At 41.6% G+C, this 15524-nt stretch overlaps 1 protein-coding gene across 3 annotated transcripts in view; it reads right to left on the bottom strand.

The window, feature by feature from the left end:
* The window catches only part of HDAC1 (histone deacetylase 1), a 33051-nt gene that overhangs the window by 10754 nt on the left and 6773 nt on the right, over positions 1-15524 (bottom strand). For all 3 annotated transcript variants that reach the window (XR_009258269.1, XM_058718228.1, XM_058718227.1), the window contains exons 2-3: positions 15371-15483; positions 3529-3646 (exon numbers count right to left, since the gene is read on the bottom strand). Coding sequence is in view for 2 of the 3 variants with exons in the window: in XM_058718228.1 (XP_058574211.1) it covers positions 3529-3646; positions 15371-15483 (231 nt within the window). In the remaining variant the exon portion in view is untranslated. The remainder of the gene's footprint in view (positions 1-3528; positions 3647-15370; positions 15484-15524) is intronic.

Genomic DNA, 15524 nt, shown 5'->3' on the forward strand with positions numbered 1-15524 from the left:
AGCATGCGTGCATGCACATGAGCAGGAGAGGGACAGAGAGAGAGAGGAAGAGAGAGAATCCCAAGCGGGCTGTGCACTGGCAGTACAGAGCCTGACACGGGGCTCAATCCCAAAAACTGTGAGACCATGATCCGAGCCAAAATCAAAAGTTGGACACTTGGGGTGCCCAGGTAGCTCAGCTGGTTAAACGTCCGACTTCAGCTCAGGTGATGATCTCGTGGTCCATGAGTTCAAGCCCCACATGGGGCTCTCTGCTGTCAGCACAGAGCCTGCTTCAGGTCCTCTTTCTCCCTCTCCCTCTGCCCTCCTCCCCCCTGCCCAAATAAACAAACAAGCAAACAAACAAAAGAGTCAGAAGCTTAACCAACTAAGCCACCCAGGCACCCTTTTATTTATTATTATTTTTAATAAGGCCTCAGCCCAATAAGCCACGAACTCCCTGGCAGGCCAAGGCTGGCTGCCAGGGGACCAACTGCAAATGGGCAGGCTGAGTCAGGCTGTCAGGAAGCCCACTGCTCATCATGTTCCCATTTTAACTAATTAAAATATTAGATCAGAACTTCTGATCAAAGTTCTCAAAGTCTCAAAATGACCACAAAATGTTTATTACATCCTAGCCAAGAGCAAGGAAACCTAACTTATTTAGTCTTATTACATGTATAACTTCCTAGGTTAGGTGTTGGTAAATACAAAAAAAAAGAGCTCAGCTCACACATCGCTGTTATTGTTTCTGAAGATACCCCTGGTTATACAGCACTTCACTAAGTGACATCTTTCTATAACCCTGTAAGTCAAGTCAGTAAGGTACCTTAAGTCCATAGAGAACCTCATCCTTCCTAACCCATCTTCAATGAGAGAAAATCCCAGACCTAATTTTTTAATGCACAATCTTAGAATGCTAGTTTCAGGAAAACTGGAGCAAACTGGAAGTCAGACCCAAACCTGGGCACTCCTGAGGGCCTAATATTTTATGTCTGCCTTGACAGATTGGAAAATGATGAAAATAATAAGTCATCACAGCAAAAGTTACTATTCATTGACAGTCAGTGCTTCATTGACAGTGCTATCTCACCTATCCCCGACAACCTCCACTATGAAATAAGCACTATTGTCGTCCTTTTAAAGAAGAGAAAACAAGGCTCAGAGAGGCTAGAGGACTTGCTTAAGAACACACAGTTAAGTGGTAGAGCTAAGAGATTCAAACCAAGACATCAAAACTCATTCTCTTGGAGTGCCTGGGTGGCTCAGTCAGTAAGCATCTGACTTTGGCTCAGGTCATGATCTCACGGTTTGTGGGTTTGAGCCCCACATCAGGCTTTGTGCTGACAGCTTGGAGCCTGGAGACTGCTTCAGATTCTGTGTCTCCCTTTCTTTCTGCCCCTTTCCCACTGCCACTCTCCTCTCTCTCAAAAATAAATAAACATTAAAAAAAATTTTAAGGGGGCGCCTGGGTGGCGCAGTCGGTTAAGTGGCCGACTTCAGCCAGGTCACGATCTCGCGTCTGTGAGTTCGAGCCCCGCGTCGGGCTCTGTGCTGACAGCTCGGAGCCTGGAGCCTGTTTCCAATTCTGTGTCTCCCTCTCTCTCTGCCCCTCCCCCGTTCATGCTCTGTGTCTCTCTGTCCCAAAAATAAATAAAAAACATTGAAAAAAAAAAAAATTTAAAAAAAATTTTAGGGGCGCCTGGGTGGCGCAGTCGGTTAAGCGTCCGACTTCAGCCAGGTCACGATCTCACGGTCCGTGAGTTCGAGCCCCGCGTCAGGCTCTGGGCTGATGGCTTGGAGCCTGGAGCCTGTTTCCGATTCTGTGTCTCCCTCTCTCTCTGCCCCTCCCCCGTTCATGCTCTGTCTCTCTCTGTCCCAAAAATAAATAAAAAACGTTGAAAAAAAAAAAAAAATTTTAAAGAGGGGTGCCTGGGTGGCTCAGTTGGTTAAGCATCTGACTTCAGTTCAGGTCATGATCTCATGGTCCGTGAGTTCGAGCCCCGCGTCGGGCTCTGTGCTGACAGTTCAGAGCCTGGAGCCTGTTTCAGATTCTGTGTCTCCCTCTCTCTCTGACCCTCCCCCGTTCATGCTCTGTCTCTGTCTCAAAAATAAATAAATGTTAAAAAAAAAAAATTTAAATTTTTTTATTATTTAAATATTAAATATTTTTAAAAAAATAAAAAAAATTTTTTAAACAAAAAATAACTCATTTTCTTGCCTCAATACCAAGCTGCTTCTCTAATGAGAGTCCTCTTTGCTGACAGTGGAGCCTGATCACTGGCCTCGATAGGTTATGAAAAGCTCTAAAGCTATCTAGAGCAAAGAAAGGAATTTGTCTCATCTTGGAAGGAAATAAGATCCTGCCAATTCAAAGAGCAAATACTGCACTTACAGGGGCAGCAGCTCCTGGAGTTGTGGGTGGTAATAATACTTTAAAAAAGGCCTCTGTAAAAAAACAAAAACAAAAACAAAAAACCATAGGGGCAGCTGGGTGGCTCAGTCGGTTAAAGTCGTCCGACTTTGACTCAGGTCATGATTCACAGTTCATGAGTTCGAGCCCCGCATCAGACTCTGCTGACAGCACAGAGCCTGGAGCCTGCTTCAAGGTTCTGTGTCTCCCTCTCTCTCTGCTCCTCCCCCGCTCGCTCTCTGTGTGTCTCTCTCTCTCTCAAAAATAAATAAATATTAAAAATTTTTAAATAAAAAAATAAAAAAGGTCTCTGTGGTTCTGTAATCATTACAACTGCACAACTATTATAACAAATAAACTTTCTGCCTTGGGAATCAGACTACCTTGTGGCCAGTAGCAACAAGTGCCACAGATTTGCTGATATTTCCAAATAAACTGTTACAAGCTAATCAAAACTTCTGGACAATGCTGTTTCATTGTTTTATTATATGAGATATTAGGTGCTAAGAGATAATTTCTAAAATAACACAGGGAGAAGTCAGATATAAGTTTTTTCCAAATTTAAACACATTTTCTCCCATAGCTAAAATAAGCCTCATTAATTCCTACAAACTGAGCGTAGCTTCCGAGATGACACCTGTTTCAAGTCTCAGGAAGCAGGGGTAGAATCACCTCAACTCAAAGATTACATCATCTAGAATCTGTCCTAAGTGGCCCCTCGATTCTCAATTAATACAAAGTGAGAGCAGTTATAGTTGTATGGGATGACATCCAGTCCATTTTACGAAAGAAAAATCTGAGGGGAAGTGACCAGCCTGGTCAGTTAAGAGTCAGAGCTGGGACTTCTATCTCTGTCTCCCTCTCCTACGTCAGTGCGTTTTCCATTACAACAATTACGGTTTTCTTGGCATATTGTTGTGAACCTAACTAGACAAAGATCAAACACTATTCTTTATAATCAAGAAACAAGGAAAGCTAGACTGGAGAAAAGAGCTGCACTTTGGCATCCTTGGAAGGCAGGGGAAATCAAGTGTGGGATGAATGGGAGATACAAGGGAAGGCAGGGTAAGCCTCTGCAACTGAAGGGCAGATCCAACTGGGGCCTTGAGAGTAAGGAGGGAACAGAATGGACTTACATCTCTGCATCTGTTTGCTGTACTCAGACATGTTATCTGGGCGGATGGAGCGCAAGAATTTAATGTAGTCGTCACTGTGGTACTTGGTCATCTCCTCAGCATTGGCCTTGTGAGGGCGCTAGAGGGAAGAGGGGAGAAAGGACATGTTATTCCAGACCCAAGCCACTCTTCACTTAGTCTACTTTGAACACTAAGAGAAGAGCCACCCAGCATTGAGCTAGGCAAGGAATTACTGATTAGATTAATGCCTCAGGAAACTTGCGATCTAATTAGGCATATAGGATTATCAAAGGAGATTCAGTATCAAAAAACAGAACTGCAACTGAAGCTCTGTTACTTGGGTAAGTCTACCTTGTGAGCCTCAGTTTTCTCACTTACTAAATAGAGGCAACAACTTCTACCTAACAGTGTGAGAATTGGAGGAGATAGTTAAATCTCTTTGTAAATTGTGAAATGCTTACAAACTCTTATTTCTTTTTAAATAGTTATGGTCCAAATGGCTCCAAGAGTTTAAGAAAAAGAGATGACTAACAATAACTGAAATAGATAGGAAATCTTTTATAAATCATCATCACAACAATTCTCATCACACCCTCCCCACTGAACCTTCCTTGACATGGTCATTTCCTGATTATCCCAACATTCTGAGTCCTCTTTCCCTCTTTTTAAAAATTCTCTTTTCTTCCTCTCATCCCTTAAAGGTAGGTCTTCTTCGAAGATGACCCTCTGCTCTTCCAATTATGAATATCTTTATAGTTTATAAAGCATTTTCAATACACATATAACATTGTTTACCCTGTGCCAGGCACTGTATGTGATTTTGTGATCCTTACAACAACCTCTTAAACTCCATACTATTATTATCCTCACTCTGCCCACAGGGAGGTTAAGTAACTTGCCCAAAGCTACACAGTTGGTAAACTGGGATAGAAACCCAGAGGTCTGGCTCCAGGCACTATTTGGTGCTTGTTTAATCCTGGGTATAAGGCAGAATGTAAGACTAAAAGGTGGATACTGTTCTATATACCACACTCATAGTGAAAGAAGCAAGACTTGACTCCAAATACTAAGTTGTTTGTTTGCTTAAGTTTATTTATTTTTGAGAGAGAAAGAGACAGAGTATGAGCAGGGGAGGGGCAGAGAGAGAGGGAGACAGAATCCAAAGCAAGCTCCAGGCTCTGAGCTGTCAGCACAGAGCCCGATGTCAGGCACAAACTATGATATCATGACCCGGACTGAAGTCGGATGCTCAACTGACTGAGCCACCCAGGAACCCCCGAAGTTGTTTTTATTGTATTAAGCCTTTTACCTTCATGGCAATGTTGTAGATGGAGCTTTAACTCTACCTTCTATATAGATGCCTGCCCAGACTCACTCCATCTTGATTTCTGTTCTGAGCTCCAGATTCACAATTCCAACAACCTCCCAGCCAGCTCCACCTGTGAATCCTAGAGGCACTTCAAATTCAACTGGATTTAACAACTTATAGAGAGGCATTCATATTTAACTTCCAGACTTCTCTTTTAATATTCTTGTTAATGACACCAATATCCACTCAGGTTGAGAAACTAATTATAATCTTTAACAACACCCTTTCTTGACTTCCATTTCAATCCACAGCCCATCCCTTTCATTACACCTCCTCCATAATCTTGACTGCATCCACTGCTTTATTTCTCCTATGCTCTTCTTTCCCAGGGTTCCTATTCTCACCACCAACTACCCAATTGTTTAAGACAGAAGCCACCCCTTGATTCCATGTTCCTCATGTACTACATTCAACAAGGACAAAGCCCATCTCAAAAGCTACCTCTTTTACAAAGTAAAGGCAAATCTTGCTTTAAGAACCCATCTTCATCCCAGGCCACAAAGTTCCAAAAAAATATGACCGCAGAGTCAAAAATTACAAAACATGCAAGGAAACAAAGCACTACGAGTGAGAGCTCACAGAAACAACAGGTAGTAGAAAGAGATCTACAGAGACCCTGGATATATGTCTAAATAAAAAAGAATTGCACTACATTTCTCTATACCAGTAAACAACCTAAATATAAAAATTTTAAAAGATAGTTTATGATAGCATTAAAAAGAAGTACTTGGAGGGGAGCCTGGGTGGCTCAGTCAGTTGAGCAAGAGACTCTTGATTTTAGCTCAGGTCATGATCTCATGGATTGTGAGTTCAAGCCCCACATGGGGCATTGCACTGGCAATGCAAAGCCTGCTTAGGATTCTCTGTCTCCCTCTTTACCCCTCCCCTGTGCGCATTCGCGCGCGCGCGCGCTCTCTCTCTCTCTCAAAAATAAACATTAAAAACAAAATTTTTGTAATTACTTTGAAAAAATTTCTAGGGGTGCCTGGGTGACTCAGTCAGTTAAGCATCCAACTTTGGTTTGGGAATGATCTTACAGTTTGTGAGTTCAAGCCTGCATTGGGCTCTCTGATGACAGCACAGAGCCTGCTTCTTTTTTTTTTTTTTTTTTTTTTAAATTTTTTTTAACGTTTATTTATTTTTGAGACAGAGAGAGAGACAGAGCACGAACAGGGGAGGGTCAGAGAGAGAGGGAGACACAGAATCCGAAACAGCCTCCAGGCTCTGAGCTGTCAGCACAGAGCCCGATGCGGGGCTCGAACTCACGGACCGCGAGATCGTGACCTGAGCCGAAGTCGGCCGCTCAACCGACTGAGCCACCCAGGCGCCCCAGAGCCTGCTTCTGATACCCTGTCCCTGACTCTCTCTACCCTTCCCCTGTGCGTGCATGTGCTCTTGAGCTCTCTCTCCCCAAAATAAATAAACATTAAAAAAAAAATCTAGGGTGCCTGGGTGGCTCAGTCGGTTGAGTGTCCAACTTCCACTTAGGTCATGATCTCACAGTTCCTGAGATCAAGTCCCGCCTCAGGCTCTGTGCTGACAGGGCACAGCCTGCTTGGGATTCTCTGTCTCCTTTTCTCTCTGCCCCTCCTTGCGTGCTCTCCCTCCCTCTAAAAAACCAGACAAGACGTAAATAAAATAAAAAATAAAATAAAAGGACCCAAATAAATGGAAATATGCCATGTTCACTGATGCAAAGGCTAAATATTCTCAAAATATCAATTCTCCCTAAGATGGTATAAAGATTCACAGGTGCCTGGCTGGCTCAGTCAAAGGACCATACAACTCTTGATCTCAGAGTTTTAAGTGTGAACCCCACATAGGATGTAGACAGTACTTAAATAAATAAAAAACTTAAAACAAAAAAGATGATGTAAAGGTTCAATAAAATTACAACCAAAATCCCAGCACTTGATGAGTTCTAAAATTTATATAGAAGTTCAAAGGGCTCCTGGGTGACTCAGCTGGTTAAACGTCTGACTTCAGCTCAGGTCATGATCTCATGTCTCAGTTCATGAGTTCGAACTCTGCATCAGGCTCTCTGCTGTTAGCACAGAGCCCGCTTTGGATCCTCTGTCCGCCCCCCTCTTTCTGCCTCTCCCCTGCTCACGTTCTCTCTCCCTCTCTCTCAAATAAGTAAAACATTAAAAATAAATAAACATTAAAAAAAGAATACTTCCATTTAAATAAATAAATTTTAAAAAAAGAAAAGAAGCCCAAAGGGCAAATAGCAAGTCAGTTGTTGTTTTTTTTAAGAACAAAGTGGGAGGACTTGTGCTACTAGATGTCAAAACTTACTGAAAAGCTATCACAATTAAGCACTGGGTACTGGCATATGCGTCAATAAACACACCAAGTCAACAGAACACAGGCCCAAAAACAGACCCATACACAATGCCTGGCACAAAGCAGGTGCTTAATAAGTATTTGCGGAATGAAAAAATTTCAGCGGATTCTTACTTCAAACTATATTTAGGGGCACCTGGGTGGCTCAGTCGGTTAAGCGGCCGACTTCGGCTCAGGTCATGATCTCACGGTCCGTGGGTTCGAGTCCCACATCGGGCTCTGTGCTGACAGCTTAGAGCCTGGAGCCTGCTTCCGATTCTGTGTCTCCCTCTCTCTGACCCTCCCCTGTTCATGCTCTGTCTCTCTCTGTCTCAAAAATAAATAAATGTTAAAAAAAAAAAAAAAATTAAAAAAAAAAAACTATATTTAAAAATCGATTCTATTTTATTTTTTTAACTTACATCCAAGTTAGTTAGCATATAGTGCAACAATGATTTCAGAAGTAGATTCTTTAGTGCCCCTTACCCATTTAGCCCATCCCCCCTCCCACAACCCCTCCAGTAACCCTCTGTTTGTTCTCCATATTTAAGAGTCTCTTATGTTTTTGTCCCCCTCCCTGTTTTTATATTATTTTTGCTACCCTTCCCTTGTGTTCATCTGTTTTGTGTCTTAAAAGTCCTCGTATGAGTGAAGTCATATGATATTTGTCTTTCTCTGACTAATTTCGCTTAGCATAATACCCTCTAGTTCCATCCACGTAGTTGCAAATGGCAAGATTTCATTCTTTTTGATTGCTAATACTCCACTGTATATACATACCACATCTTCTTTATGCATTCATCCATCAATGGACATAAAAATCTATTCTAGATATAGTAAATACATGTGAAGGCAAACCTATAAAGCTTTTATTTTTATTTTTATTTTTATTTTTTAAGTAAGCTCTATGCCCAACAAGGGGCTTGAACTCATGACCCTGAGATCAAGAGTCGCCTGCTCTTCTGACTGAGCCAGCCAGACACCCCAAGGGAAGGATTTCTTAAAACACAAAAAGCACTTATAAAGGAAATAATATAACTATATTAAAATCAAGAATCTCTGTTCATTAAAGATACTTTAGAGTGAAAAGACAAAACCAAAACAGAAGATATTTGGAGCAATGTATGGCCACTGGACTATCTATACCAGAAAAAAGAACTACTACAAACTGGTAAGAAAAAGAATGCCAAACAACCAAAAACAGAAAAATGGGCAAAGGAAGAAACATTTCACAGTAGAGGACACACAAATAGTTAATAAACATACGAAGAGATACTCAGTTTCACTGGTTATTAGTGAAATGCAAATCAAGATCACAATCACATACTGTTCACACTCATTTAGTTGGCGAAATTTAAAGTCTAATTCCAAGTATAGGAAAGGATATGAATCAAGGTATCTCTCATACATTGTCAGTGGGACTATAAATTCATTTGACCACAATGAAAAGCAACAAGGCATTTAATATTCACATACCCTACAGTCCAGCAATTCTAGTACTAGAGAAACAGCCAAAATTTTTGCACGTATGAACTGAGACGTGTACAAGAATATTCAAAGCGCTGCTCACATTAAAAAACTAGACACAAATTAAGAATGGAAAAACAGATAAACTGAAGTATAATGACAATAAGATATTATTCATCAGAGAAAAGTGGAAGAACTAAAGCTATATGCAAGGTGGATGGATTTTCATAACATAATATTGTGTGATAAAAGCAAGGCACAGGGGGCACCTGGCTGGCTCAGTTGGGAGAATGTGTGACTTGATCACAGGGTCGGGAGTTCAAGCCCCACACTGGGTACAGAGATTACTAAAAATAAATAAATAAATAAACTTAAAAAAAGGAAAAAAAAAAAAAAAACCAAGCAAGTCCCAGAAGATTACATAGTATGACACCTTTTTTTTTTTTAATGTTTTTTTTTTTTTTTTTTTTTTTTTTTGAAAGAGAGACAGAGTGCGACTGGGGGAGGCACAGAATCTGAAGCAGGTTCTAGGCTCTGAGCTGTCAGCAGAGCCCAACGCAGGGCTCAAACTCACAGACCCCAAGATCAGGACCTAAGCCGAAGTTGGATGCTTAACCAACCAAGCCACACAGGTGTCCCAGTATGACACCTTTTTTAAAAAGTTCAAAAACAAGTAAATAATTACTATATATTGTTTAGGCATATATACACAGGATAAACATTTAAAAAAATTTTTTTTGACATTTATTTATTATTGAGAGACAGAGAGACACAGAGCGTGAGCAGGGGAGGGCCAGAGAGAGGGAGACACAGAAAAGGAAGCAGACTCCAGGCTCTGAACTGTCAGCACAGAGCCCGACGCGGGGCTCGAACCCACAAACTACAAGATCATGACCTGAGCCAAAGTCGGTCGCCCAACCAACTGAGCCACCCAGGCGCCCCAGGATAAACATTTTTTTTTTTTTTAAACGTTTTTTATTTATTTTTGGGACAGAGAGAGACAGAGCATGAACGGGGGAGGGGCAGAGAGAGAGGGAGACACAGAATCGGAAACAGGCTCCAGGCTCCGAGCCATCAGCCCAGAGCCTGACGCGGGGCTCGAACTCACAGACCGCGAGATCGTGACCTGGCTGAAGTCGGACGCTTAACCGACTGCGCCACCCAGGTGCCCAAAACATTTTTTTTTTTTTTTTAATTTTTTTTTTTCAACGTTTTTTATTTATTTTTGGACAGAGAGAGACAGAGCATGAACGGGGGAGGGGCAGAGAGAGAGGGAGACACAGAATCGGAAACAGGCTCCAGGCTCCGAGCCATCAGCCCAGAGCCTGACGCGGGGCTCGAACTCACGGACCGCGAGATCGTGACCTGGCTGAAGTCGGACGCTTAACCGACTGCGCCACCCGGGCGCCCCAAAACATTTTTTTTTTTAAAGCAAGAGTATAATAAACACAAAATTTAGAAGAGTGATTGGGGTGTAGGAATAGGGATATTCATAGCACTATGAAAATACTTAAGTTAATGAATAAACAGTAAAATACGTATTTCAAAAAGACCAAAAATGGACCTTCTTTTGATCCTTATGAGCCAAGGATAATGTTTATCTCAATTCTGTGTATCTAAGCCCAATCAAAACAAAAACAAAAACAGAACAATCAAATAAGAAAATGGATAAAAGGCTTGAATAGGGACTTCAATAAGGAAAACTGAATGAACAATAAACATACAGAAAGATCCTCAATCTCCCTAGTAAACAGGGAAATACTAATCAAAACCATAGTAAGTATCATTTCACACCAACCTAAACAGACAAAAAAAATTAAACATGACAATATTAAGTGTTGGCAAGGACTGAGAGCAACTTTAATTCTACATTGGTGGCAACTGAAAACCATTTTAACATTATCTAGTAAGGGTAAATATGTGCATATGTCCTGTAGTATATTCTTTCAGTGAAAATAAGTCTAGCTACATCCATCAACATGTATGACTCTCAGGAACATGTTGAACAAAAAAGGCAAGTCAGTCACATAATAATACTGTATGATTCCATTTACATAATATTCAAACACGTAAAACTAAAACATGTATCGTTTAAGAATACATACTGGCAAAATTATTTTTTAATTTTTTTTAAGGTTTATTTTTGAAACAGAGAGAGAGACAGAGTATGAACGGGGGAGAGTCAGAGAGAGAGGGAGACACATAATCTGAAACAGGCTCCAGACTCTGAGCTGTCAGCACAGAGCCCGATGCGGGGCTCGAACTCACTGGCCACGAGATCATGAGCTGAGCCGAAGTCGGACGCTCAACCAACTGAGCCACTCAGGCGCCCCCTGGCAAAATTATTTTTAAAAAACAAGGAAATAGGGGTGCCTGGGTGGCCCAGTTCGTTGAGCATCTGACTCTGCATTTTGGCTCGGGTCATTTCGGCTCAGGTTGTGCGATCCAGCTCCAGTTGGGACTCTGCGGGGAGCATGGAGCCTGCTTAAGATTCTCTCTCTCTGTCCCCCCACCCCTCTCCCCTGCTTGCACACGCGCTCTCTCTAACAAAAATTTTAGGGGCGCCTGGGTGGCTCAGTCGGTTAAGCGTCCGACTTCGGCTCAGGTCACGATCTCGCGGTCCGCGGGTTCGAGCCCCGCATCGGGCTCTGGGCTGATGGCTCAGAGCCTGGAGCCTGCTTCCGATTCTGTGTTTCCCTCTCTCTCTGCCCCTCCCCCGTTCATGCTGTGTCTCTCTCTGTCTGAAAAATAAATAAACGTTAAAAAAAAAAAATTAAAAATAAATTAAAAATAAAATAACAAAAATTTTAAATAAATAAATAAATAAATAAAAGCAAGGAAATAATAAGTCCCAAATTCAGGACAGAGGTTAACTCTGGGGAAGAAGAAAGTAGACAGGATCAGGGAAGAGCATATAGGGGCTTTAGCAGTCATGGCAATGTTTGTTTTCTTAAACTAGGTGGTATTAAGTGAATTGTGATTCTTTATACCTTCCACATATTTTATAAAAATTTTTTCATATCTACTCAATATTTTATAAAAACATTTTTAAAAAAAAGCACAAAAGAACAGAAGGCGATGAATAAGAAGCCTGGGAATATACAAAATTAGCATCCAAGGCAAGGAAGAGAGCAGAATTGTTGATTATGTAAATAAGAAGGTTTCTGGATGAAAAATGAGGATGTAGATTCTGGGAGAGATTAATTAGATGTGTGGAGGCAGAATTGGGGGAGGGACCAACTGTGTGAAAGACTTCAACATGTCTCCTTCAGGTACAGAGATGGAATACAGAAACTGCTTTTTTTCCCCCCCTTTAAAGATTTTAAGTTATCTCTGCACCCACTGTAGGGCTCAAACTTACAACCCCAAGATCAAGAGGTGCATTCTCTACTGACTGAGCCAGCCAGATGCCCCAGAATACAACAACTTCTGTAAGAAGTCTAAGGAGCTTCTTCTAGGATTGACCCAAAAAGCCATCAATTTCAGGACATATACTAAAATGGCTATCTGTGCTTTGGGAAAAGAAAACTAGGATCACAGCCCAGAGAAGTCTAGAAGGGATGAACTGTTGGGGGAAGAAGACTGAAGAAGATTCATACTCAGTGGCCAAAGAAGGAAACGGATCACACTAAAGAGAGCAGCAACTCTAGATTTTTAAGAAAGAGATTATACTGGAATTTTGCTTTACAAGTTTACAATAAGAATACCACACAGATGAAGTAATTTCCAGTAAGATATTATTTATTATCTCTACGACAGCCACTGTTAGATGCTTCCCAAAGAGCCATTCTCTACCTTCTTGTTAACAGATCTCAATTTGGTTGGGTGTTAATGTACTCAGCCGAAGGGATCAAATGTGATTAGTCTAAGCCAATTGCCGGTGAATAGTCTAAGGATGGCAAATGACCCAATGAGATTTAAAGGGAGATCTGTTGGGAAACTTCTAGGAAGGGTTTTGCTATTTAATAAAAAGGGGAGGGGTGTGTGTGGAAATAGTAGAAAATGATCCATTTTGCCTGTTTCTTTCCTCTTTGGATTCTGTCATATGAAGACATGGTACTTGGAGCTAAGACAGCCATCATGTGATTTCAAGGCAAAAAACAAAAGGATAAAATCAAATAAACTAAGGATGATTGAGCAGAAGGATAAACAGAATAAGCCTGGGTCCCTGATGACATCACCAAAAAATCATGAGACACTCTACCTCTAGGCTTCTTGTTAAAATGCTGCTTGGGAAGAGGGAATAGGACAAATGAACAGATAAAGACTCTGGAACCAGATATATCTGAGTTGGAGTCTTAGTTCATGTGATTTTGTGATTTTGAACCTGTTAATTATCCTCTCTGACCTTGTTTTCTCATCTATAAATTAAAGTTGCTATATGGATTACACGAAATAACAAGTGGCTCTGGCTTAGAACTAGCAATCTTCAATAAATGTTAGTTTATTTTTCCTCTCACTTGAAGATAGGATCCATTTTTTAGTATCTCAATATCACTCATGGAGGTTAATATAGTCCCTGGGGTATGACAAGTACTCAACAAAAATCTGTTGAATGAAAGAAAGAGGGCTTGAGGTGACTTTTGAAGATGAGTAAGATATGACTGGCAGATTAAATACTCCTCTCAATCAGGATGGGGTGGAAAGAGGCAGAATCTGATCTGGCTGACTTGGAGGGTTCTGAGAGGGGAGTAGCAGGAAAGGAGACAAGTCATGGCCAGATTAGCATGGTATACACGTGCAAGAGGCATCTCCGGAAGGTCTTGGTGCTTGCTATTCCACGTGTAGGTATCCTCTCTTTATCTAAATGTTAGTCTCCTCCCTAGAGTCCCTCAAAACCTCTGCTACCTTTTTTATGTTTTTCATTCCCAGCTGCCTTTCACACCTGAAAAAGCTCTCTGGTCCCAAGGTCCGTCTGCTCCTCTGTCTCCCTTCCCTCCTTGATTCCTCAGCTGCCTCCAGTGGCTCTGGGGACATAACATGGCCATCTGAGACAGAAGACTCATCTTCTTTCAGTCTCTGGAATGGTGAGGAAGGATACTGCTGTTGCTAGGATACTTAAGCTGCCGGCACAGACTTCAACCACAGACTCTTAGGCTCTAACCATAAGGCAACACGAGTCCTCAGCCCTTTTTGATTTTCTCATTTGGATCTTTGCAACAGCCTCCTAACTGGCTTCCCTCCTTCTAAAATGCATGCCTGGGGGCCCCTGGCTGGTTCAGTTGGTGGAGTAGGAGACTCTTGATCTTGTGATTGTGAGATCGAGCCCCATGGCAGATATAAACATTAAAAAAAAACTTAAGGGCGCCTGGGTGGCTCGGTCGGTTGAGTGTCCGGGTCATGATCTCGCGGTTTGTGAGTTCGAACCCCGTGTCGAGCTCTGTGCTAACGGCTCAGAGCCTGGAGCCTGCTTCGGATTCTGTGTCCCCCTCTCTCTCCACCCCACCCCTGCTTGTGCTCTGTCTCTCTCTGTCTTTCAAAAATGAATAAACATTTAAATAAATAAATAAATAAATAAATAAATAAATAAATAAATAAAAACTTAAAAAAATAAAATAAAACAAAATCCATTACTTTTTCCTCACTGCCTCCATAAGAGGTTCAAACTGGGAACCTTTGGACCAAATTTAGCCCACAGATGTACTGATGTGTTTTTGTCTGAACATGTTTTAAAAAACAAAAAATAAAACCACAAAACCAACTTGGGTCAATATTTGAAACCCAGGCAATTTTACATAATAATGTGGATTTCCAGCTTCTCTTTAAAAACTTGTAGATGGGCAAAAATCAGCTGGAACTGAGTCAAGAAGTTAGACAGTCTAGGGGAGCCTGAGTGGCTCAGTCAGTTAAGCATCCAATTTCGGCTCAGGTCATGATCTCACGGTTCGTGGGTTCCAGCCCTGCGTCGGGCTCTGTGCTGACAACTCAGAGCCTGGAGCCTGCTTCCGATTCTGTGTCTCCCTCTCTCTCTGCCCCTCCCCTGCTTGCACTCTGTCTCTTTCTCTCTCCCTCTTAAAAATAAACAAACATTAAAAAAAATTTTTTTTTAAAGAACTTAGATAGTCTATGCTCTCCAGTAACTAGAGACGTGGGCGTCTAGTTCAACACAGTCCCCATTTCAACGTTGGATTTTTTGACTCTTGCCCGTCAGAGCTGCTTGTCACAAAGCACAGCACATCCAATCCTTTCTGGCCTCTCCAGTTCTAGGTCCCCTCACTCATAACTGTGAACTTTGCACATCGAACTACTTGTAGCAGTTCCCCAACACATCATATTGTTCTCACCTTTTTGCCTTCTGTCTATGCTTTTCCCTTGGTCTAGAATGTCGGTCTCCTCCTGAACTCCAGGCTAAATTGTATTCAGTCTCTAAAATTGTGCTCAGATATCACCTCTAGGAAACATTCCAAGGCTCCCTTCCTCCTTCACTCTTTATTATCTCTGCATCTTGTACATTTTTTAATTATTGCACTTATAATAGACTGTAGTACAACTTATTTGTATACATGTCAGTCTCCAGCACTGGAGTGAACCCTTTAAAAACAGAAATCTCTATCATTTACAGTGTCTGCCACATAATAGCCACTCAACACATTTGATGAATGAGTAGTTGAGAAAAATGAGATGAATAACTATGACCAGAGCTGATGAGGTTAGAGAGGGGTAGGGCTCCCAGTAACTCACATATATTTCCATTTTTCGATAGAGACCATAGTTAAGTAGCAAATTGTGAGTCATGCGGATTCGGTGAGGCTTCATTGGGTGGCCTTGTCCATAATAGTAATTTCCAACATCCCCTGAAGAAAAAAGAGTGACAGTTTCAGTGACACAGTTCGAC

The sequence above is a fragment of the Neofelis nebulosa genome, chromosome 2 (genome assembly GCF_028018385.1).
Source record: "Neofelis nebulosa isolate mNeoNeb1 chromosome 2, mNeoNeb1.pri, whole genome shotgun sequence".
Classification (NCBI taxonomy): Eukaryota; Metazoa; Chordata; class Mammalia; order Carnivora; family Felidae; genus Neofelis; species Neofelis nebulosa.